Source organism: Chiloscyllium punctatum, chromosome 15 (genome assembly GCF_047496795.1).
Source record: "Chiloscyllium punctatum isolate Juve2018m chromosome 15, sChiPun1.3, whole genome shotgun sequence".
In the NCBI taxonomy this organism is placed as follows: domain Eukaryota; kingdom Metazoa; phylum Chordata; class Chondrichthyes; order Orectolobiformes; family Hemiscylliidae; genus Chiloscyllium; species Chiloscyllium punctatum.
The window spans coordinates 47,170,749-47,197,441 of record NC_092753.1 but is presented as its reverse complement, the minus strand read 5'-3'; the positions used below and the strand labels follow the sequence as shown (position 1 = coordinate 47,197,441).

The window sequence follows — 26,693 nt, the reverse complement described above, 5'->3', positions numbered from 1 at the left end:
CTGACTGTGATAAATAAACTACTGAGTTACAGCACTGATAGTTAAGTGAAAACATGATGTCGCAATCGCACAGGTCTAACTCAAAGAAGTAGACAGGCAGGAGGGTGGAAGAACATAGCAAGCCAGGCAGCGTCAGGAGGTGAAGTCGACGTTTCGGGTGTAACCCTTCTTTAGGTACCTCCTGAAGCTGCCTGGCTTGCTGTGTTCTTCCAGCCTCCTGCCTGTCTACTTTGGATTCCATCAACTGATTTTTTTTGTCTCTAACTCAAAGAAGCGCAGTTCTGGTTATTAAATGTACTTAGACATAAAATATTTAGGAACATTTAGGCAAGGGGGAAGAATGGATGAATTTTATCTTTTAGTTTTTATTTTTATTATTCATTCATGGGATGTAGGTGTCATTGTCTTTATCAGCATTTATTGCCCATCCAGTAATTGTCCTGTAGATGTTGCTGGTGAGATTCAGCCTTGGGGTGTAAGGATACCCATGTTATTCTGAGGAAAAGATTTCCTTGTGTAGGATTTTCACCAACAATAATGAAGGCATGGCAATAAAATTCCAACTTAGGATAGGGTGTAACGTGGAGGGTAACTTTCAGATGGTGATGTTCCAAAGCATCTGCTGCCTTTGTCCTTCCAGATCATAGAGATCACAGGTTTGGAAGGCATCATCAAAGGAGCCTTGATGTGTTACAAAGGGCAGTCACTCTATGGAATTCAGCTCTTTTGTTCAAATTTGAACCAGGGCTGAAGTAAGGTAAGAAACTGGGTGGTCCTAACGGAATGCAAACTGAGACAGTAAGCAGTTTATTCCTTGACAAGTTCTTCTTGATAGCACTATCCATGATACCTTCCAAGGAAAAGAAAAACTCATGATTAAGGAAAACATGACAATGCTGAAGAGAGAACATGTCTCATAAAGGTCAGTGACAGAATCTAAGATACAAAAAAAATCAAAAAACAAACAAAAGCAGAAATATAAACCAACAAGAAAGGGCAAAGCATCCAGATCTAAAAGCCTTATCTCCATAAGGTAGTCATATTTTCATAAGGTAGCCTTATCTCCATAAGGTAGATGTGCCTCCCTCCCCAGCACCTCAAGTCTTCATATTGCTGCAGCTGCAGGCTCTCGTAATATGCTCCCTCTGCTGTTGCAGTCCCTTAGAACTTGGTCCTTCTGCCACTGCAGGTCCTCGGAACTCAGTCCCCTCTTCTGCTGCAACCCATCGGAATGTGCTCTGACTGCTGCCGCAAGCCCTTGTATCTTGCTCCCGCTGCCACAGGCCCTCGGGCCATCGCAAACCTGTCCCACTATCATTGCAGGCCCTCAGAACTAAAGACATGAATCTAAACATACACAGTACAAATAGCATGTAAATTGTGATAATGTGGATCCTTTAGGTATGCCAAAACTATTTATACTTGCTACACCCTATTCCAAACAAAATCATATAAACACAAGTCCAGCAACATTAGGCAGTTAGCTTTATTCCTGATGAAGGGCTTTTGCCTGAAACGTCGATTTCGAAGCTCCTTTGATGCTGCCTGAACTGCTGTGCTCTTCCAGCACCACTAATCCAGTTAGCATAACCTCAATGGTGGAGAATCACTTCAAAGTGATGATCTGGGACAAAACTGACAGACCTTTGGACGATATGGGATAATTAAGGAAAGCAACACAAATTCACTAAGAGCAAATTTTGTTTAACTAACACACTAAGTCTTTCTATAATGAGATTATAAAGAGAGTTAATGAATGTGAGATGATTATGATATACTTGAAGCACAAAATGGCATTTGATAAAATGTCTTGCAACAAACATGAACAAAATAAGAATTCATGGAATAAGGAGGACAATAGCAACATGGATATAAAAGTTAACTGAATGATAGGTAACAGACTTGTTAACAGTGATTTCTCAATTGGAAAAAATTCCGTTTATGTTGGAGTTCCCTAGTGGTCAATCTATGAACCCTGCACTTAGTGATTTATACGTTCCTTGTTAGGCCCCATTTGCAGTACTGGGAGCAGAGTTGGGCAGTTTGAAGGATATATTAGCCTGGGAAGAGGTACAACATAGGTTTACAAGAATGATGCCTAGACTTCATAGGTTAATTTTTAAGGAGACTCTGTTCAAATCAGGCCTGTTTCCTGTAGAATTTACAATATTTAAGGGTAATCTGATCAAAATCTTCAAGATATTAGAAGGAAAAGACAGGATAGATAAAGATCAACTATTTTCACTGGTTCTAGAACTAGGGGGCATAGTCTGAGAATTAATACCAGACTGTTCAGGAAAGATGTTAGCAAGCACCTCCAGACACAAAGTTTGGAAGATGTTTGGAATGCTGTTCCAAAAATGGCCATGGATGCTTGATAAGTTGTTAATTTTAAATCTGGGACCACTTTTTGATAAGTAAAGGTACTAAGGGATGTGGGCTAAAGGCAGTTATACGTAGTTAGTCCACAGATCAACAATGATCTCATTGAATGGTGGAATAGGTTTGAAGGGCTGGATGACCCACTCTGGTTCCTATGTTGGGATATTAATGATTTTGGTGTACAGAACATAATTTTGGAATTTGCAGATGATAGAAAGCTTGGGAATATTGTGAACTGTGAGGAGGAGAATGTAAAACATCAAAAGGGTGTCGGCACCCCTTGTCTGAGAGTCTTTCTTATTTTACCTTCATTCCCTTAGAACAGACTGCTGCAGGTATCATAAAATAAAACAAAGAGTTGTTGATGCTGGAAATCTGATACAAAAAACAGCAATTGCTGGAGCAATTCAATAGGTCAGGCAGCATTTGTGGAGAGAAAGCAGACTTTACATTGAAAGTCCAGTGACCGTTTTTCAGAACCGATAGTAGCTAGAAAAAAGACAATAGCTGAAGACAGGGGTGGAGGGAAGAAGGAGTGAGCAGATAGGCAGGGGTGGAGCCCAGAGGGAGAGAAAAGCAGTTAGGCAGACAAAAGAATGGATGCCAGGGAGAAAGAAAAGCTGAATATGAGGACCATAGGTAGGTGACAATGTGCTGAAAGTGGCCACTTTATTGATAGGGCCTGTGGTGTGGGCTGTGGGAGTGGGTAAAAGATATAAAAGGAGGTGTTCAAGTTCGAAAGTTATTTAACTCGATGTTGAGTCCTGAAGACTACAGGGTTCATAAGAGAAAGGTGAAATTCTATTCTTCCAGCTTGCCTGATCGTCACTGGAGCAGTGTAGCAGGTCTGAGACAGAAATGTTGCACAGGGAACCACAGTGGTGTGTTGAAATGGCAAACAGCTGTAAGTTCAGGGTCATTTTAGTGGACGGAATGTAGATGTTCTGCAAAGCAGCAGCCAGTCTGCGCTTGACCTCCCAGTGTAGAGGAGACTACATTGTCAATTATTAATTTAATTTGAATTGCATAATTTCCTTTTTTTAAAATTAATTTCTGAATTGATTTATCAATTTATTCTTAAATCTTCCAATACAATGATCTTGACATGAAAACCTACTTCTACAGTCATAAATTTCATATTGCTCCAACTAGTAAAGGCAAGGAAGCTGTTTGATACTACACAAATGTGAAATCCCAACAGCCTTTTCGAATCTCTCTGAAAGTGAAGATGCAAGACTTTGATATCAACACTGAGGTGTGCCATTCATTACTGCTAACTAATGCATCTGAAAGTGAATAAAAGATGCAGGATTCTTTTGTATCTACACACCATTCTTCATGAGGGTGACTGTGCCTGTCATGTTCAATGACTCCAGTATAAGAATAGCATAAAATAAATGGATTCTGTTACATTAACATAAAGGTTAAGATCTGCCCATCACTTCCATGTTTTCTTTGGGATAAAGGGAGCTCTTAATTTAGTTTCGTATGAAACATTAAAATTGTTATCTGATGACAAATGAAGGTCGCTGATTCTTAGTTTTCTTTGAGCGGGGTTTGAAGGTTCATAGTGTCTGATATCCTAAGGGTACATTTATACTGCAAATTTAACGTCGAGTTCCAGACTAGAGTTCTGAGAGCAATGATATAACATTTTCTTGAGGAATTGACACTGTAAAAGGTATAGGCTAAAAAAATTAGTGGTGTAAACCAGGTGCAGCAAGGTCCAATGTGCCAAGCTCCAAAGACATCTGAAAAGCATGCAGCATGAAATAGTGTCAAGCCATGTTTAATGAGCAGAAATTAAATACAAGCACTAGGCCTGTTGCATAAACTAATGGAGAGCTTACTGCCAGTTTTTGAATCTTTTGTTTTGAGATTGGGCTGTCCTGAGCTGAAAGGTGTTGTATTTTGATCCTTTAAGATTAACTGGATGTTGCAGAGCAGTGGCTCCCACCGAAAGGGTGGATATGATTTTTTTAAAAAATCATTGAAGCCAAAGAAACAGAAGTGTTCCTCCTGGCTCCAGAATGCTGGCAATACCTGCTGCCAGCCAAGATCAGACAATCTCCTGCTGTCTTCTCACTCCTCCTCCTCCTCCTCCTCTGGGTCTTGGCTGATAGTCACTGATAGTAAGGCACACAGACTAGAAATTGAAACATTCAGTGTGTAAGCTTTCTCTGGAGGCACAACAACACCAGAATCTCATCACAATTATTTATATGAGGGTAGAGGACCAATTTGACAAAGCTTGCGCCTCCATCTTCCTACATAAGAATGCTCCATCTACTCAGTTCTTCACTTGCTTGTTAAGCAGGACACTTAGAAAAGTAAAACATCTGACAACAGAGAAAAAGTCTGAGTGTATTTAATGTATTTTACATCAGAGATTCCTTTCTCATACTATCCTAAATAAGATTCAAAGGGATCTATGTACCAACTTCAGTGAAACCTTATTCATAAAGTCATACAATGTATGAATATGTATCTTAGAGCAATTCTTGGTATCCCCTGGCTTTACTGCTTTAGATAGTTTTCTAAATTGTCTACCACCGTCTGATTGACACTGACTGAAAACTGCATTGTATTGTGGAAATGACAGTACATCTGCAACCATTTATTTCTGGCATTCTAGGTAATTCTGGTTCCTTGTGGCTGTTAAAGGAAATTGGTACTAAATTAAATCATCTAGATTGGATTTAAAATAGAACAAACAATGGCTTAAAAATCATAAATGTGCGAAGCTTGAAGCATTAAGTATGTGTCTGGAACAGTGATAAGGCAATATAGTGACTCACAATATTTTCTATTTGACCTCACAATTATATTTTCCTGTGGCTTTGATTATAGGCTGAAAAGAATGATGATGCTAATGCGAAAGCTGAGCAAGAGCCTACCAAACCTGAAGATAAGGCTCACAAGGCTGCCACCAAAATCCAGGCTAGCTTCCGTGGCCACATAACACGGAAAAAGCTCAAGGGTGAGAAGAAAGGAGAGTCAGCTGTGGTAACAAAAGTGGAGGGCGCAGAGAAAAAAGATGACGCTAAAAAAACAGAGCCCATCAAGGAAGAAGAGCCAACAGCAACAGAACCAACTGTGTCTGGTTCTGAAGGGAAAACAGAAGAGGTAGAAAAGCCAACAAGCAATCCTGAAGCAACCCCCTCTGATGCTGAGAAGGCATCAGAGGCTAAAGAGGCTCCCACGGAAAAAGCAACGGCAGCAACAACAGAACAAAAGACCACAAATGGTGAAAAGGATGCCAAGGAAACAGGAAGTGATGCTAGTACGGCCACTGAAAGTACTCCACCTTCGAATGTCACCTCCAGCCAGGAAAAGGAGAAGAAACCAGTAGAAGTGCCTGACATTAAGGCTAGCGAAGAAGCAACAAAGGCTCAAACTGAGACAGCTGCTAGTAGCACAGCACCAGAGAAAACAGGTAAGAAAGACAAAACTTTATTTAACTGAAAACACCTTAAGCTATAAAATCTGAGAAAAATAAAGAAAAGTCAAACTACTATTTTACTTCTACTGGTCAACATTAAAACTATAATAACACAGCAATTTTAGTTAACTTTCCCAATTGTCAATGCAGAAACATTCTTTAACATCATGTTTTGTTGATGATACAGTTGTTTCATCAATAGTAAGCTTTTCTTTAAGAGGCAAATCATTACTACCAAATTCATAATAAATTATTTTATGAAAACTATTGAAAACTGAATTTCTTCTTCAAATCATATTACATCCAGAATATGTAGTCAACCCTTTAATATGATAAATATATCTATGCAACAGCTTAATTGTTTTCTACATTTTTGAGTCAGCCTTAACTGTGGAGCAAAAAACAATTATGTAATGTATTCATTTTCATATGTGCATGCATTTGAAAGACAAACATATGTGTAAGTATATAATGTTCCATGTAATTGTAACAACACTACCAGTTTGAATTAAGGATTTGCAGTTTTGTGCTTCTGCTCTGTGAAATAAAATAGATCAGGTTTGAGGTATTGCAATGGTTGTTTGACCCAATCCAAACTGTTTTCATAAGATGTCCAAGACTATTAAAAACATTGCAAAGCCAGGTAAGAGACAAGCATTAGTATGTAAATCTCACGACAACGGAATTGTTTTGAATAAAATTATGCCTTAAAGGTGGTCCATTAATCATTTTTAACTTTATTTCCTTATTAACCCACTGTGTTTCAGAAGCTGGTCTAAATTTACATCTATGAGAATTTGAAATTAGCCTACAAGCTGTATGTGATCTCTGACATTACCTACTGTGATGTTCCAGTTTCAACCAGCTGTTACTATTCATTGTAACCTATTTTCCCATTTTCTTCGGAAAGCTCCCACATAATCAGCCACTTTACATACACTCCAACAGCTAAAACATGGAAAATAAATGCATGTATACAGTATTACATGAATAATAAGGAATTATAATAATAAGGGTGATTTATCATCCTTAATATGAGCTCAGTAACTGGATTGAATTTTTTACATATGCATGTGTAAGTACAGCAGTATAAATTCAATGAACAGAGCAGGCATATGTAAGTCATCCTGGCCAGTAGATATTTGGTTCCATTGAACTCAAAAGCCTCCACTTCGAAGATCATAACTAATACGTAAGATACTTTTAATGCTGTATAGTTTGCAATAAGACAATATGTCTCAAGTTCCCAAACAACCATGAAATTTATTTATACTGACCATGAAGTTTGACTAAAAATCCTATAAAATATTGAGAACAATCAATTACTAAAATCAACAAATGACTGAGACTTTGTATCTGATTCCAAAATAGAATAGATAAATCAGGGGAATCATATCGTCTTTAGTGTGTATTTTATTGCTTGAGCAACCCTCCTCAATTATTTTTTGAGACATTCCAAAATGTTGATTTGAATTAAGGATATGGACAATTCTAAACAGGGCATCTCTAGCAGAAGACTGTAATCTGTTCTGATCTGACGTCAGTATCCATCTAGTTTCCAGGTTGAGACCAGAAATCTCTGCAAAGCAAAACATATTTTGCCAGCTGTTTGACAGAGATGTGTACTCGCACATATTTCCACGTATGAGCAGGAAAGGAGACAGTGGTGAGCCTTGGTAGAATTTGTGGTTTTGTTTGAATTGTGCTTAATTTGGAGAATTTCAGCATTGGCACACTCAGGAAAGTAACATTTTACACATTTTGCTACCTGAGTGAACAATACCATGAGAGGGACATTTTTTCATTACAGATTCTGTGCAGCTGGCTTTCTCAGTTGCGAATAATTGACCACCTGTTTTTTTTAAAGGCTGTTGTTACCAGCTGTCATTTGGCAAGAGGTACTTTTATTTTATTTTTTATAACAATACACAACACAAGCAAGTTGAGTGTTTAAGGTTCTAATTTATGCCTTAAACTGTACACTTTTTCAAAGGTACTTTGAGTGATCAGAAAGGCCTCACAATATTATTCCTTGATTCTAAAATTGTTCATCATTATAACTGGAATTAAATAGCAAAAAGGACAGTCATAGCTAGAATAATGTTCCATGCTGGCTTCAGCAAGAACTAATTAATCTGGCTTCGACTACCACAGGAGTATGTTTTAATACTATACAATTTGCATAAAGGTATGATTCCAGTCCCTGAACAAACTGTGAAATGTATTTATAGTGAACATGAAGTTTTACTGAAAAAATCGAAAAAGTGTATGAAGGCCAATTAATTATACACAACTGCTAGTGTTTTGATGTGCAGATATTACTTGTGAGACTCCTAATTTATTTTTCTCTAGCTTTTTAAAATGGGCTGTTATTAAAAGTCCCATCTGAGATAACTGCGAGTTATTTGAACATATCCAAACATGTGCATGCCATACAAAAGTTTACAAGCCAACTCAGCTAAGAACCAAGAAACTCAACCTATGAGACATTAAAATCTTAGCTGGGTAACAAGTATCTATAACAGCCTTTAGGCCATATGTTCTGTAGCTGTTACAAACATGTTTGTGGAGTGCATAGAATTTAGAGTACACTTAATGCCTATTATTTTTTAACAATCTGTTTATAAGTCCGCAAATTGAGTGCGAACCACAATGAACCATAAAAAGTTGTGTTCCTCCATCAGTGTGCAGCCATTTCAACTCAAATTCTGGTTGCAAACTTTGGCAGAATATTCCGAATGTATATTGGTTGAAATAAAAGAGCAAAAAGTTGATATAGTTTTAAAATGGGTGTGTAGCCTTGTTTACTTTGTACATTCCATTGTCCAATATAACAAATCTATTCTTATATCTGGTCTATCTCAAGAGCATAATTTTGCATGTTTGTAACTGATATACAATTTTTAACAAAATTATCACTGATAAATATGTTTAAATTAAACCTTTTATATCAGTACTATATCTAAACTATATCAGTAATATGTATAAAAGGTACCTTAAATGAAAAATTATGTAAAATTATATTTTGGAATGTTATCCTTAATATATGGTGAAATATAAAAGTAAGGCATTGAAATGGTGTTTCATGATGTCAAAAGAGATGTCTTTGCTTACCAGTTGCAGTCCTCACTTTCTCCTACAGAAGTCGAGTCTGAATTACAATCCTTAATATTTTAGTTAATGTAATTTATTCAATTCAAACTTTTTTTTATATAAATCAGCCCATTAAAAGTACCTAGCAAATATCAAATGTTGATTAGATTAGCTACCCTACAATATAGAAACAGGCCCTTCAGCCCAACAAGTCCATACCGACCCTCCGAAGAGTAACCCACCCAGACCCATTCCCCTGACAAATGCACCTAACACTATGGGCACTTTATCATGGCTAATTCATCTGACCTGCACATCTTTGGCCTGGGGGAGGAGACCGGAGCACCTGGAGGAAACCCACACAAACACGAGGAGAATGTGCAAAGTGCACATGGACAATCATATGAGGCAGGAATCGAACCCGGGTCCCTGGCGCTGTGAGGCAGCAGTGCTAACTAATGAGCCACTGTGCCACACTGATGAGGGATGAGTTGACACAATTGTTGAGAAAAATCATAATAACATAAGACATAGGAGTGGAAGTAAGGCCATTCGGCCCATTGAGTCCACTCCACCATTTAATCATGGCTGATGGGCATTTCAACTCCACTTACCTACACTTTCCCTGTAGCCCTTAATTCCTTGCGAGATCAACAATTTGCCAATCTCTGACGTTTAACGTCCCGGCTTCAATTGCGCTCCGTGGCAATGAATTCCACAGACCCACCACACTCTGGCTGAAGACAAGTCTCCTCATTTCTGTTCTAAATTGTCCCCCTCTAATTCTAAGGCTGTGCCCATGCATCTTCGTCTTCTAAGCCATGCATTATCTTGTAAGTTTGTATTAGATCTCCCCTTAACCTTCTAAACACTAATGAATACAATCCCAGGATCCTCAGCCATTCATCATATGTTAGGCCTACCATTCCAGGATTTATCTGTGTGAATCTCCGCTGGACACGCTCCAAAAACAAGAATCTTTCCAGTGGAGTTAATTTTGGTTTAACCATAACCCAGTAAGAACCGTATACTAGAGAATTGCTATTTTTAACTGAGTGTTCAATTTTATTCAAACCAATAACATTTTAGTAAAATTTATTTTATATTTTAAATTATAATAGTTCTCTTTTGTCACAAATTCTAGATCTACAATTCTGGAAATATCAAAGAAATGTTTATTTGCAAATAGAAATAAATAAAAAGGAAATTTTGAAGTCTTAGAAACAAATAATACAAAAATAATGTTTTCATGATGACAGCAGTAAATTATTAAATGCAAACAACAATTTTCTTTTTGGATATGACATTTCAGAATAGAATTCCTAAATGTAAATAAAATACTTTTTGTCTCTTTTTATTCCTGCAAGCAACTTATTTATTCATGTTTAAAGTTGAGGATTTTGACATTGATAATATTTGAAGAAACATTTGCAAAGAGATAATACTGCAAGTCAAATTTTGGCCCACATTTTCCAGTAAGATGACAGTGCTTCCAAAACTAGAATTGTGCTTTAGGAAATTCTTGGTATAATGGAGCAAACAGGAGTTGTATGAAATTGGAATTTCTAATGGGCAGTTACTCAGTATTTGGAACTCTCTGAAGAATCTCCAATTCTGACTTACAATCAAAGTCTTTGGAAGGTCTGCTATACTTTATAGTTAAAACAGAAAAAGTTAAAGAAGAATTGGAATCTGCTCTAACTCCTGGTTAACTATTAAACCTGACTACCATTACTCTCAGTTTACCACTGAGTTTCATTCATACCCCCCTCCCTTTTCAACTACTGCCTATCATTGTTCATGCCTACCTGATCAACAACTCCGTTCCCCTCCCCCTCCCTGGCCCCTTACAGACACCACCACTAACAGTTCACAGAGCTTAAACTCCACAGAAACTCACATACATACATCCAATACTCCTCCCTTCCCGACTCCACTCCAACCGCCAATATGAATGTCCAAGCCTTCCCCCAAAAATCCTGAGCCCCATAACCAGATTTACTCCCCAAACACCCACCAACTCTCATCCACTTACCTTCCACCATGTTCCCCACCCACCTGCCACCCTATCCCACACCCTTCTGCCTATGTGAAAGTTGCCAGTTCTTGATTCTACTCAACCACAACTGGCTGCAATTCTTTTCATTGGAAACAGAGCTACATTCTTTTGGTTTATTAACATTATCACATTAAAAATTCACAAAATAATTCTTTTTAAGTGCTAGTTTTGGAAAGATTTGTCATCATGTCTATTACCAGAAGTAGCACTTTTCCAGGAATAGCCAAGCACCTTGGCTCAAAACTAATTAAGGCTTTTCCTGAGATAATTGAAGGATTTTGTTTAATTACCTCCTGAAGCATATATTTAAGTACGTATATTTCACAGAGGGTATTAGCATAATACCTAACTCACTGAAGTGAGAATTAACACTAGCTTTCCCAAAGCCTTTTACAGTTATAGAAATCAAAATAAAGAATGAATAGGTATCCTTTTGTTAGCTGCATTTCAAACAGTTATGATTAATTAACCTGTTTTGATTGTCTTGGTTGAGGAATCAATGGGACTATGAGATATTTTATGTCAAAGTGAACAGGAATACAGTCTCTGATTCATTCAAAAGTTTCCAGCTTCTAAATTCCAGCACACTCTCCATCCTACAATGAAGAATTGCTCAAGATTATTAAGACTGCATCAAACTCTCACCAGTGAGTTATAAATTGTTTTGTTGGATTTCACCAATTTCCTTTTGTCAGTAGTCTTTTCTTTCTTCACTTACATCTTGCAAAGAAATTTAAAAAAAATACACCTATTATTTATTCAGTCCAATGCATGTTGATGTTTATTCTCCAATTGTGAATAGTGTTAATCCCATGTGCCCATGCTGTTCCCATGCCATTTGATCCTATTCCTAAATATTGACAATCTCTGCTTCAAACACTAACTCTCTAAGTACACACTACAGCCACCTGCATTAAATTATTTCATTTTCTTCATTTCATGTTGGTTGTTGTCATTTATAATCGCCCCATCTTCATTGCCAAGATTCCACATCGCACAGATGCGTGCATTTCATGTTTAACTAGTTGAGCCATTTATGACTAGATCTGAATAGGCAAAATCAAACCTTCACTTTCCAAGGGGGAGCCTGCTAATTCAGGTTCATTCTGGACAGCAAACATAACATATGTTTCTAAAAATGGTCTTAAAAATGCACACTTTACTCGTCTCACCTGTGAAACTATGCCCTGCCTCAGAGGTGACTTTGTTCCCTGAGATGTGATCTCACTAAACTGTAGCAATACTTCTTGCCATTCGGCTTGAATGTTTAATCTGGCTTCTGCCCCTGCAGCATCACTGAAACTCAAAAATGATTAACAGCACTGACCCAGATACAAAAGCCCTCCTTATCCACACTGCAACTTTTGATAGCTGCTGTGTTGAAACTGATGACACTCCGTTTTAACTGTTCACACCTGACGATTCTCCTACCTCTGCCATATCAGCCTGCTTTTCCAAATTGCCATCTTGGATGCACTTCAGCTCTGACTAGTTAAATATTGAGAGGCCCTTGTCTCTGACTCTGCAGCTGTGTCACCAATTCTATCCTAATGGTAGCAACTAGCTTAAAACCAACGGATGCGAGAGTTTTTTTTTACAAAGTAGAAATCCAGGGTAGACGTCTACTCCTGCCTCCCATCCCCATCACAAACCACCCCTTGATGTGGCATGGGCACTGACATGAAAGGTGGTGAAATACAGTGAGAATGAAAAGATCAAAATTCCAATGTTGAGAAAAGTTTTTCTGATTTTCCTCTTAACATCCTTCAGAGTCTTGCTATGAAACATCTGACTTTGTATTTACTTGGAGGTTGTCAGACTCCCAGTACTTCATTGCTTTTTAGTGTAGAAGGAGAAGCAGGCAGCTTTTCATGATGGGGAGCACTGAACAGTCAAGGAGATGGATTCTGGGCTGCATCAGTGTCACAGCTGCAGCATGTGCCAGCAGCTTACATGCCCGTTATACTGCATGTGCATTATGCACATGGTCATGGGTGAAAGTCAAAAGGGAGCAGTCCTTAGTGGGGTGAATGAGAATTACTCTCAGTCAGGGAATACCACCACTATCAATCAAGTGGCTTATTGAACTCCAGTTCAGGTGTTGGCCATGGTCGTCCTGCCAGAGCCTTGGGTCTTGTGTCCTTGCAGTCTGGGGATTAGTCCATGGTTAGTCCTACTAGTCTGCTACAACCAGCCCAGGAATTACAGGTGGGCCAGGCAGGTTGTTGTGGTAACACTAGGCAAGGTAAGGTTTGGGGCCAGGGGATCAGTTGTGCTGTGACTTTTCTTTCCCCCAGAATAGAACAAATTGTGTAAACTAACATGATAGAAGTGAATAGAAGAGTAGTGGCCAGTGAAGCAGGAGCAGGAGAGGTGATGCATCTGCATCTGGGCTTTAAGTATGGCACTTGTAGATGAGGTCCCAGCAGTGATGAGCATTTCCACTTCTCGTGCTATGTGATTCCACCAGTAGGACATTAAAGAGCCTGGTTGAATAATTATTGAAGTGTAAAGTGGAAGATTGCATGAGAAAGGTTGCTGTGATCCACAGTGGACTAAGCACTATGAATCTCATTGGACAAAACACTTTTAAACTGAAAATGGGAAGATTCTGCCACCATTTACCTTTTCAGTGTTGGCCTATTAATGGTGCTTTCTGCTGTCTGGAAGATAGAGAGAAAATACCAGCAATCATGGCTAACACAAAATCCTTTTCATAGTTTGGTTCAGAACACAAAACATGTGAACAATCATTATTTCCAAAAAAATTATATAAAATTAAGCTGAAGCAATATGCCTTAGAATGCCAGTGCAATCTTTTTTTTCCAAAGTATCTTTTATGACAGTCACTGACTTTTTGCACACCAAGTTTCTTAGCTGTGTATTCATCTGTCATGAATTTGCATCTGTCATATTGGTAATATTTTGTTGAACTCATATATTGGAATAAGGCCCTGATTCCAAACATTGACAAGAACTATACTTGTGTTCTGTCCACAAAGTTACATGCAGACAAAAACACTCCATCCACAACATCTATTCATGCTGTGTGTATCAGTATTATCATTGCAGTATTACAACTTTTATCTGTTATTATATTTGAAATTGTCAATCTATTTCCCAATTGATCTTGGATACAGTTTCGATATTGAGATGCGTGTTGATATTTTGCTTTGATGTTTGATGTCATCCATGTTATTTATGATTATTTTTTGCAACACAACACAGGCTGTTAAATCAACCTGCTGATTTTACATTTTAATTAAAATATTCAGAAATATTATTAATTCTAGGTGAAGGACTGATAAACGACAGTGGCAGCAGCAGTAATGGTCAGATTGCTTTATTTAACTTGATATCTTGCTGTGAATGTTTCATAAATATAGGTAGATCAATGACAAACACTCTAAACATCTGGTTCTACAATGTTCCCACAAAATAGTTTGTGGATTTCATGCATATTAATCCAGTGTCTGCCAGAAGATATGCTGACCAACCTATTAAGGAAGTAACTAATTAAACTAAAGAAAACGACAGTTCTCAAACATCTCCTAACACCTTTGTATAAAGTTAAATTCAATCAACATTTTGCATTTTTAAAGATTTTCTCCTCAATACTTTCAAAACCCGGAATCTTGTCAGAATCATCTGAAGTTGTTCTAAGGAATTATACATTTCTTCAGAAATTGCCAAACAACTTGTTTTACAAGCCAATGTTTTTGTACCTTCATACATTCTCTCTGATTCCAGAATTTTTAATATGATGTTCTCCCATAAATTCTCTGACATAGAAACACTTACAATATTAAAATATTTTGGACATACATGGTAAACTTTCTAATAATGTTCATGTATCTGCTTTAAATGATGACAACTTTGCCTTTATAAAGCTCATTTTCACTACACAATTTGGTCATTATATTGTAATAGAACCATGAACATTTCGTATTATGATTCCAGTCTTATTTTCTTTCAACGTTTTTTACATCCTCCTTCTGAAGCATTCTGATTCCTGCTGGAATACAGCTCTGATATAACAGTTATTCTCTGTTATCCAGACAAATCATTGTATGGATTTTGATTGCAAGTAACAGTGATTATTTAAAATTAGAGGCATCGCAGTAGAACTTGATTTCATCTTCAACTGGCAACGAAGCACATTTTGATCACTGGGTGTAATTCTCTTCTGATGTTTTCCACTTACTTTTCCTTAAGACCCAACTTAAAGCCCATTGCCTCAAACAATCTTATGGTAACCTCTATATTATTTTTCTCTTTATAGCATCTCGCCCTTCCCCATCCATATCACATCTCTGTGCAATGCATGAGAACATTCTTCTGATTAAAGCATTCTATCAATGCTTGTTTCAGACTGATTGATCGATGAAATGCAAATCAATTAATTGGAGGGGCTAAGATGTATTTAAATCATTTAATATTGAACGTATTTGTAAATTAATGAAGTGGATGTCTGTTAAAAAAGGAGGAAAGGTTTTATTTTGGTTAAAAACCACTGAATCCATCCAGTAAATGCAAATCTATGAATCAACTGTATTAACCATGGATTGTGATGATTATAAAGGGCATTTGGTTATAAAATAATTATTTTCAGTAAAGTAACATCTTGTCTTTCTGAGCCCCACCTAATGAGGAACTAATGCACTTGTTAACTAAATAATTGCAATGTTATTTGCAGCAATTTCTTACAAACAATAACAAGATAAATAACTAATTCATCTTATTTGTATGTTGGTGAGGAATTACTATTGACTTACAGGACCTTGCTGAACATAGGCCATTATCCATGATTCTGAGAATGCTATAAGTAAGTTTGAACACACTATTTGAAAGGCATGGTGGATAAAAGTTTTAGGTGATGTAATCAAATATTTACCAGGTAGAAGATTACAGAGGAATAGTCTGAGGCTGTGGGAGAACATTATGGGGAATTGGAAAGTGAGGTTCAAACTCAACACCTTCTAGTAAGAGAGGCAAAAAAAAGGATTTGTATTTGTTAGTATAATGATATCTTGCTGCTGAAACACATGGATTTGGATGTGATGGAAATGATATATTTTACGACTAAACTACTTGCCTGAATAAACATTTCACTAATATCAATGAGGTCCACTCAAGAAGAAGCTAGTTGGGCATGGTGCCAACTGACTGCCAGTGCTCATGAACTCTTACACTAGTAGAGAAAAGTGAAAATGCAGAAAGGGCAGTGACAGACTGGTTATTGTGATGTGGTAAGCTCTAGGTCATGAAAAGTGTCCTATTGACAATAACGTTTATTCATTGGATGACAGGATATTGGAAAGAAATGAGTGGTTTTTTTTTCAAATTTGGATCCTAACCAGCTACCCCTCCCATCAGGTGCAGAAATCTGTCACATGATCCAAGCTTTTAAGTGAAGGAGGGATGTATGCTCATATATTTCATAACCAGATTTGAACACCCATCATGCATTTGCCCAGTTATAATGAAAAAAGGCACCATCAAGTGCAGTATTAAAGCTTACAGAGTACAAAAGTGGCAGTCACCTTCACTGAAAGGAAAAGAATGATGAAGATTAAAAATAAATTATTTGCTTATCACTACCAGCACAAAACTAGTAGCGATAAGTATAAAGTTAAATATGACTCAATGAAGACAGGATTAGGGCAAATCAATTTGATGGAGATAAAGTTTTAATAAGCACTGAATCTTTTATGACATTGCCCATGGTGATATACTGCTGGATAATGACAGAAGCATTCTACCAACTAGCAAACATGTCAAAATATAGTTGATTTTATGTAACATTGTTAATGGACCGAAAGTAAACCTGTTTTTTTCTATCAATGTCTCCACTTGCTTCCCACTGTGTAGTTCTTTTCGTATCACTCATTTTTTGCTGTCTTTTCTTTTTGTTCTTAATAGCTGTCATTTTTTTCTCGTTCATGGTGATTAAGATTCTTTTTGATTTTTTTTCTCTGTTTCTCCAAATCAAATATTGTAACTTACAGTTGAGGATGGAATATTATGAATATTATGCTACAATTGAACAGGACATTGGTGAGATCACATCTGGAGAAGCGTGCCCAGTTTTTGCCTCCTTATTTAAGAAAGGATACAATTGCATTAGGTGCAATTCAAAGTAGGCTTACTCAGCTAATTCATGGGATGAGGCTGGATGGGTTGGAGCTGTATCCGTTGTTGCTGAGAACAATGAGAGATGATCTTATTGAGACATAACATCCTGAGTGGGCTTGACAGAGTGGATGCTGGAAGGATGTTTCCTTTAATGGGAAAGGACAAAACTCAGAGACACAGTTTAAAAGTAAGGAGTTTCACATTTAAGATGGAGGTGAAGGGAAATGGCTTCTCTGACTCTATGGAACTCTGCCCCAGAGAGTAATAGGGACAAGTTCATTGAATTAGACCATAAGCTATTGGTGCAGTATCAGGCTATTCGGCCCATCAAATATTTTAAGGTACAGGTAGATACATTTTTGACTAACAATGGAATTAAAGGGCATTAGGTATAGGCAGACAGTGGAGGTAAGAACAAACTTACATCAGTAATGATCTTATTGTGTGGCAGAGCAGAATGAAGGAGCCTGTTCCTGCTCCTGACTCAGATGTTCTCTCTTATTAACTGTGTGCTTTTTCCCTTTTCTCCTTTATTTACATTTCTCTAGTGACTCCCATTTACATTACTAACACGTTGTGTGCTTTTGCACGCTTGGTAATTACTTATTGTTTTTAAAATGTACAGCATGCGGCGAAACAGAAGGCTGGGGCAAAAGTAGGATGTATGAGATGCTATTGGAGAGGTGCTATAATATCATGATGCTTTAATAGAAGAAGAAAATATGCTATGTTGGAACAAGAGAAAGTGAGGAAATTGAACTAATCATGGAATTTGGGAATACAAAAATCCAAAACAAGGATGTCAAAACATTCCAAAGCAGTTGTCAGCCAATGAGGTATATTTGGAATCGTGCTGGATAATGCCAGTGTGTTCGGTCCCCAGGTCGCTCCTGAGCATGCTGCTTCTTCTTCTTTGTCATTTTAATGCAATATGAGCACAATTTGCAGACCTTAGACAACAAAAATGCTACACATTGTGTTAATATAGGAAATGTGGCATGCAAATTGTATGCAGAATTTGCTTGCAGCCCTTCCATAATCATTACTTTTTTGATGTAAGCCTCCACTGCCAGGTTTTGGAGAGAATAGATATTATAAAATGACACTGAAGTATTTTTCAGTTGGTTTGGTGAGCATGACCTTTGATCAAAATTGAAGAAAACATCAGGTTTATGAACTGGAATGTAACTGACTTGAATGAGCAGTGATGACCCACTACAATTACCTCCTCTGCTATGCTAAGTTGATGGAACAAAATATTGCTGCAGTATTGCAGAATGTGCAAATTATTGTATGTCTAATATCAAAACTGGTGAATTGGTGACTCAGAAAGTTAGTTCTTTGATTTTAGCAGTGTTAACTAAATTAACAGAAATTGACACTGAAAGCTAGAAAGGTTAAAGTAACCTTGTGGCAATTCTGAGACATAGTGCTTTTTGATGAGGTTTTGTAGAGGATAATGCAGAATACTATAGACAGTCCTTTGAAGGGCTCCCATGTATACAAATCTGAAAATTGCAGGCGTGCTTTGTATAATGTATTTATTAAAGTTCATTTTAGGATTTGAACCTAAAGATTCAGCCCATAAGTGCTGGCGTTAAGTGCTAAATGGTTTTTTAAGCTTCCAGTATAATGTACAAGAAGGAATTACTGGGTTCTGTGTTGTTTCTACTTATAAAGGCCTAGTAACCTATAATGCAGTAACTGTAAGGAGCCAGCATTTAACCTGTTCACCTGAGCAGACAGCAAGGACACCTGCCCACAACAATTGTGTATTTCATAAAGGTGCATCTTGGGCCCCACTGGTGTAATTAGATAACTGTCATTTTTACAATGCAGCCAAAATGGGAAGAAGCTAAGAGGTTCCTGATAGGAAGATCTATAGCAAAATGAAAATTACCCAGAAAAGTTCCAAAATTTAAAATGTTTGGTACAATTTTCTTGTGGAACCGAGATATCTTCCATTCTTCCAAAGAAAGGTCAGACCTCCCAACTACAATCTCACCATCTATCTCGCTCACTCCAACATTCATTGAGCTCCCATACAACAGCACAACAGCCAGTCCCATCATTTACCTCTGTCAGTGAGAAGCTTTAGGGTTTTGTCATCCCCAATTACTTTCACTGGTGGGACGTCAGCTGATGAGACTTCAATGAGGACTGATGTTCTTGCTTACCTTGAACATCAGTATCTAGCCAGTATTAACAGAGGAACATCCATCGTTAATTTATTGTTTAATAAGGAATTCGGAACTCCAATTATGAGAAGAATAAAAGTTGAGCTCAGAAATTCAATGTCATTAAATGATTGTGCAAGTCGAGAGTCATTATGTGGGCTAACTGAAGTTAGTTTCTGTGCCACCAATCACTTCAAGAATTTTCATCCCTTTAAAAAATATAGGCAGCTGTGCTTCTGCTGCACTCTTAAATGCCCCTAGAGGGGGGGAGAAAAGTAAGTAAAAACAATCATACCTAGAAATAAACATCCTGCTCATCCATTTTTGAAGTATGCACTACGGGTTGAACCAGCAAGAGTCAGTCACAGGTTTGTGTCAGTCCTTTTCAAATTCTGGACAATACTATAACTGTTCAGAGCTGCAGCAAGTCAGTGGAGATTCTGTTCTAGACTGTTAGTAAATTTCTACCACCTGCTGAAGGAGCAACTCTCCGAAAGCTAGTGTGCTTCCAATTAAACCTATTGGACTATAACCTGGTGTTGTGTGATTTTTAACTTAGTAAATTTAAAAGATTTTGAAAGGATATTCCAATGGTCGCTCAGTCATTCCAGTAGCAACTAATTTTTGATGAAATATAAACTTTCCCTTCAGTTAAGTTTTTTTTTCTGATTTGTATCCACTTGTTCTTCTGCTCTGGAGCTTACCAAACAATACTGATGCACTTTGTAAAATCAGGCATAAGTGCAGCTGCATGCTCAGATTGCACCATTCAAATTCAGATCAGGGCAAAACTATCAAGGTGAAGCGGAGGTTTCTGGAATAACAGTGACATTCTGATAAATTCTTAATAAAGGCACAACGAAAGATGCAGAAGTAGAAATATTTGATCAAAATAGCTGACATGTCTCTGTGATTCAAGAATATTTAGAACAAACCACCCTAACTGATAAGGAGTCTACGAACGGTAGTTCAAAGCAAGCTGTCGAAAACTTCTTCGCCATTTTCAATGTGCTGTTTGGCTCTCTTTCAAAAAAAAAATGGAGTCTAAGCTTAGATGAAAAGCAGTGATGTTTTGAGTTTATTGCAGCAACATCCAAAAGGCCATTTTCTCTCTTCCCAGATAGTCAGAAGAAAGGTACAAAAATTCTGTGGCTGCCTGAGTTGGAGTTAAAATTGAAACTGAATTCAACTTGTGCACAGATGTTCCACCAGCAATAAAGCTAACGTAGCTGAATGTTTGTAATTATTTTGCTTTAGACAAAGTTCTCCATGCATTCAAAATGCTTGTTCTTCTCACTTTATTGTTACCTGAAGCAATTATGTTTTACTTTCTGAATGATTAGAACATTTTTGCTTCAACAGTAAATAAGCAAAAATTTTGTCGAAATCCAGTAGAGTCATAGAACTGTACAGCACAGGAACAGATCCTTCAGTCCAACTCACCCATGCCAACTAGATATCCTAAATTGATCCACTCCCATTTACCAGCATTTGGTCCATATCCCTCTAAATCTTTCCTATTCATATACCCATCCAGATGCCTTTTAAATGATGTCATTGTCCCAGTCTTCACCATTTCCTCTGCCAGCTCACTCCATACATGCACCACCCTCTGTGTGAAAATGTTATCCCTTAGGTTCCTTTTAATTTTTTCTCCTCCTACCTCAAACCTATGCTGTCTAGTTTTGGAGTACCCCACTTTGGGGAAAAGACCTTGGCTATTCACCCTATTAGTGCCTCTCATGATTTTATAAGTCTCAATAAGGTCACCGCTCAGCATCCTATGCTTCAGGGAAAATAGCCCCAGCCTATTCAGCCTCTCCCTATAGCTCAAACCCTCCAACTCTGGCAACATCCTTGTAAATCTTTTCTGAACCCTTTCAAGCTTAACAACTTTTGTTGCAGGCTGGAATTCCTTGTGAATAAGCTTACAGTCACAATTTGCATTTTTCATGGAATTCTCTGGAGGGTCTAAAGTCATCATTGCAACCAACAAACCCAACAGCTGTATTGTCCTCCCACTCTTGTTGATGTTCCTACCCAGCATGCCTGCTAGGGTTAGACCTGATACCCTCATAGTTACATGTAGCCCATTCATCACGACCTCCTTCGAGTGCATGGGTAGAATAAAGACCTTGCTGCCTGCATGACATTATTGTAGTCATAAAATAAAACAAAGAACTGCAGATGCTGGAAATCTGAAACAATCAAAAACAGGAACTGCTGGAGAAAGTGAAGCATCTGTGGAAAGCAAACAGCATTAACAGTGACCCTCCTTCCAGCAATTTCTGTGTTTCTTTCTGATTTCCAGCATCTGCAGTTCTTTGCTTTTTTTTTCTTTTTTTTTCATTTAATGCAGCATTTGGTGCTAAGCTGGTTTGCTGAAGCCTTAGGACTTTACACAGAGCTTCCTTCTGCCTTAACTTCTCCACTAAATCTGTTCTTTCAGCTTTACTAAATGTTGCTAGAAGGTTAGCATTCCTATGTCTTTGGGCTCAACATCCAAGAACAAAGTTCTTTTGGCTCCTCCCCCTGTTGACACAGGGTCTAACCTCCCTTTGGCCATTGTCAGGTTAAACCAGAGATAGTCTTCAACCTCATAGCCTTTCTAGTTTCCACTTTCTTTTGGTCATCCATTTCATCGCAGTCCCAATTCTGAGTTAAAAGTCTGGTAATTCAAGTTCCCTTTCAGGATTTGTAAAAACAATCCAGGCTGGCACTCTAGTGCAGTAAAGATAGGGTAATGCATTGTCAGGAATACCATGCCATCTTTTCAATGAAGTGTTCAGCCAAGGTTCTGCCTGTTCCTTAAGATTGATGTCAAAGATTCAATGCTGTTCTCCAAAGAACAGTGGAGTTATATCTGGAGTTCGGACTAATATTTATCCCTCCATCAGCTTGTCAAAATAAAAACAGATTATCTGATCATTATTACATTTTCACATGGCCAGATAGTTGTTATTCGAGCAGAGGTGGGATTTGGACATAGAGACCGTCTTACAGCACGCTCCAAAGTAATTGTCTTGGAAATTGAAGATTCCACACCCAACCCTACTACCACTAGCAGAACCAGCATGCTCTTCACCTGCTTCTGGACATGCCCCTTTTCCACCTTCACCTCAGCTCCACAGCTGACCATGTTTCCTCCTCCAGATCCAATATCCCCTACTCCCACTCCACACCTGAAACCCCACTTCCCCCATCAGTGACTGCAACCTCTGCTGCTGCCACCAGATCCAAAACCCCCTTGCCTTGCACATCTGATTTCTGCTGTCCAACTTGACCCCATCTAAATGTTGCATCACTTACCCGGCAACCTGCCCACTACTCAGCTGGCACCCCACGAACTTAGCATCCTGGTACTCTACTCACTTTGCAGCCTATTTACTTGGTAGCCTACTTATCTGACACCTTAAAAAACTACCCACCTGGCACTCTTCTCCCCTGCAACCCTACCCCACTACACATCTGGCATCCTACCCTCCTAGCAATCTAGCATCACTCTTATCTCACATATTTATCATTTAACAGCCAAAGTAGCTCTCTGAACTTCTGAATGTCAGAATATGACAACTGACTGTTGTGAAGAGGATGAGTTGTTTCCTTTCTCTTGATAGTTCTGCACTAACAAAAGAACTATTTGAATGGAAGTATCACTCCAGATTTCTGAAGGAACCCCAATCAAGATCTCCTCCAGAAATGGGGAGCTTCTTCTTTTGTTAAACGAGAAGGGACAGTATTACAGTCTGTATGAGATTGCCAGTCCTCAGAAAATCCAACCCATTGGTTTCTGTCAACTTGCTCTGTACAGTTTCGCTGGTCTGTTTCTTACATTATAAAATTGTCTGTAAAACAGAAACAAATGGGCAGCCTCTTTGAATGTAAATTTAAATATTTTACAATGTATTTCAGAGAGGTTACCAAGTGAAACTTTTAGCAACACAGGGGTGTATTACATTAATATATTGAATAAAGCATTTTAACAATGCCTAATCTGTGAGCATCATTGTTTCAAATAACTAGAAATTACTACTAAGAAAACTGTACAAAACAATTTGCTTAATTAATCTTAAATAAAATATTTTAATAAGAATGTGCCTATTCAAAACAATACAACAAAAAAAAACTTCAATTTAAGAATTTTGTCACCGCCCTATAATAGTATCATTAGTGGAAACTCTTGGTGATAATTCATCCAACGTAGAAGTGTGGTTAGTTTTGTGGCAGGTCTAGTTTTCAGCATAGTTTTTGTGCAAAAAAAGCAAAAGTGCAGAACAATCCAGCAGAAAATGCAAGCTATTATCAAAGTGCAAAATGCTTTTTTTGAAAATTCTGAATAATTTTAGAGGTTCAAAAGTATTGCATTCTACCAAGGCATTTCTTTTTAATTATTCTTACCCCTACTAATTTCACTAACACTCACACAGCCATTGCTCTCCCTATACCTGCCAAAATCTGCTGACGATCTGTCACTAAGTATGCAAGTGAACCAACTGACAAACCACAATTATCTCAAGCATTATAGATGTGTTACATCAATCAACAAAAATCAGACCATCATCATCAGCAGTACATATCAAGCTTCAATAGAAGTCTCGTGTACTCGACAACAATCAATAACAAATTCCTTTCATCAGTTCTTGTTTTGCTGTTTTTACTGTACCCTGGGGTTATATCACCTTATATAACAAGTTCTGTGCACAAATATTATGAACAGGTGACCATAGTCTTATTGTGTTCACTCGTTGTTATTACATATCAGTTATCCCTGTTCTGTCTCTGGCAGTAATTGTTCTCTGAGAATGGTGGCCACTGTTACTGAATACAAAGAAATGCAAGAATAAATGAACAACCACAGTAGATTCATATTCATTTGTAATAAATGCAACACGTGAGCTTAGACAGGTGATCTTGCATATGAGAGAACTTTACTATACAACTGACTTTGGGGCACTAGGTTGGAATTTATTTTCATGAATCTATTCTGTTGAAACTGACATATGCTGCAGTGGAAAGGCTTATTTTAAGAGAGGATCATTTCTGGAGTAGATGAGCCCTGTGAACTGTTCATCATAACTGTTCCCATGGCATAAAGTGCGAATAATATTACTCTATCTAAACAAATAAATCTTGCATTCAATTATAGAAGTTCTAAAATAGAACATGAATATTTAGTGTAATTTACTTGCTTGATATTCCTGAAAATTGAAACTTTTTGTATGGTCTGAAAATAAAACCTCTGACTTTTAGATGGAGCAATAGTGAGGGTGATCCATTAACCATCTCACACTCTTCGCAAGCTCATGGCCAGAGATGTGTCAATTAGGTATGTTAGCCATGGGAAATGTAGAGTTACAGGGAAATGGTAGGGAAATGATTCTGGTTGGAATGCTGTTTGGAGAGTCAATGTGGACTTGTTGGGCTGAATGGCCTGTTTCTACACTGAAGGAATTCTACTAAAAAAAAATTACTTTCAGATACATTTTAAATGTTATTAACCATGTCTTACACTTGAAACTGGTGTAAGTGGCATGGAGGATGTTAGGCGGAAATGGAAAATTCTGCTGCTGCAAGCCATTGCCGACCATAAAGGGAACAATCCCCAATAAGGTAAATGATCAAGGGAGCTTGAGGTGATTGTGGGATCTGCAAGGAGAAACTTGGATCATACAGACCTTAATTCATCATCTTGTGCCAGAAAGACTACTGTGCGAGAGAGTAGGTGATGTAAAGATTTGGAGGTCTGGAAGTAATTTTAACTTTCTCTAGATGGAGTAACTTACCTGGCCATCAGAGAATATTTGATTTTTGTCTAATTGATTGCAACAAATGCGTTATCCACTTCACCACATTATTAGATTGGTGAAAGTTTTTCTTTCATAATGCATGCCCGATTTGTTTAAGTGTGTGGACCATTATGTTTTATACTGCGGCTCATGCACATCCAAAAGGGAAATGTAGAATTATGACAGAAACTTTTGAAATTCCCCATCCCACAAATTTCAACCAATCAGAAATAAGTGAAATGATAAACACTTGTGCCTTTGAGTTGCTATTCTTGCTACATGAACTCATAAAGAAGTAATGCTTTGACTAAGACATAGCAGGATTTTTCACAGCTTTTTGCATTAACTTTGAATATGTGGACTTGTGAAGCTGCTGTCAGTTTCAAAGGAGTAATGACAACTGGCAGTTTCACATTCATTCCTGAGGCAAAGTCCATGCCCACATCTTTATAGCCCCTGTAGGCACGAGATGAACGTGATGTGTACGGATGCATCATCCAAACTTTCATTGAAATGTCAAAGCACACTTATGGTGCTTGCAGTGGTTGAATGGGAGATGATATTGGGACAATATAAACTTTTTGATATTTCAAGGCTTGTTGTCTGTTTAATGCTGTTGTTACACTCCATTTCAAGAGATATCATGTCATTATCACCCACGCAAGTAAAAACGGGAGCAGCTGGAGTTGGGAAAGGTTGGGAAAAGAATTTGTTTCATTTTTATTAGAATTTAGAAGCGCTGTCTTGAACATATGGGGCTGGTTATGAAAAACCTTGTCACCATGTTCTATCAACTGAAAAATGGACCTTTATTTATAATGTCTTCAGTCAAGATGCACTGCAGAAATTCACCAATGATCCTTAGACAGCATCTTCCAAACCTACTTGGATCTGCCTGGACTGCTGTGCTCTTCCAGCACCACTAATCCAGCACCTTCCAAGCCCACAACCATTTAAATCAATAAGGGTAAGGGCAACAGATACATGGAAATACCACTAACTGCAAGCTCCCCTCCAAGCTGCTCACTATCTTGTCTTGGAAATACTGTATATAGTCATTTCTTCAGTGTCATTAGGTCAAATTCTAGGAATTCCTTCCCTAAGGGCATTGTGGGTTAACCTACAGTACATGGACTGCACTGGTTCTCAAAAACAACTCACCAGCCCCTTTTCAAAGGCAACTAAAGATGGCAAAAAATGCTCGGCAGCCAGCAACGCCCAGTCCCATGAGGGAAGAAAATGTAAACATTTTCATGATGCAGTACTAGACTTAAAATAGCTTGTTCTCTAATTGATTTCTCAACGTACTGCTTAAGAAAAGAACACTCCAGAAGCTCCTCCTCCATAGCTTCAGTGTTTTATCGGTTTACCACACACTTTGGCTTTTGCATTCATAGGGCATCAAAATGACACGAGTGGATGCAGTTGATCAATTAAATGCTCAGTTGTCTCCTTGAATAACATGTAATTGGATAGAAATTGCTGGAAAAGCTCAGCAGGTCTGGCTGCACCTGTGGAAAGAAATCAGAGTTAAGGTTTTGGCCAAATGACCCTTCCTAGAGTTCTGAGGAAGGGTCACGCCATCTGAAACATTAACTCTGATTTCTCTCCACAGATGC

At 37.9% G+C, this 26,693-nt stretch overlaps 1 protein-coding gene across 1 annotated transcript in view; it reads left to right on the top strand.

Moving 5' to 3' along the window:
• Positions 1 to 26,693, top strand: part of gap43 (growth associated protein 43) — a 266,790-nt gene that overhangs the window by 82,208 nt on the left and 157,889 nt on the right. Inside the window, exon 2 of the mRNA XM_072585053.1 lies at positions 5,233 to 5,818. Coding sequence (XP_072441154.1) covers positions 5,233 to 5,818 — 586 coding nt within the window. The remainder of the gene's footprint in view (positions 1 to 5,232; positions 5,819 to 26,693) is intronic.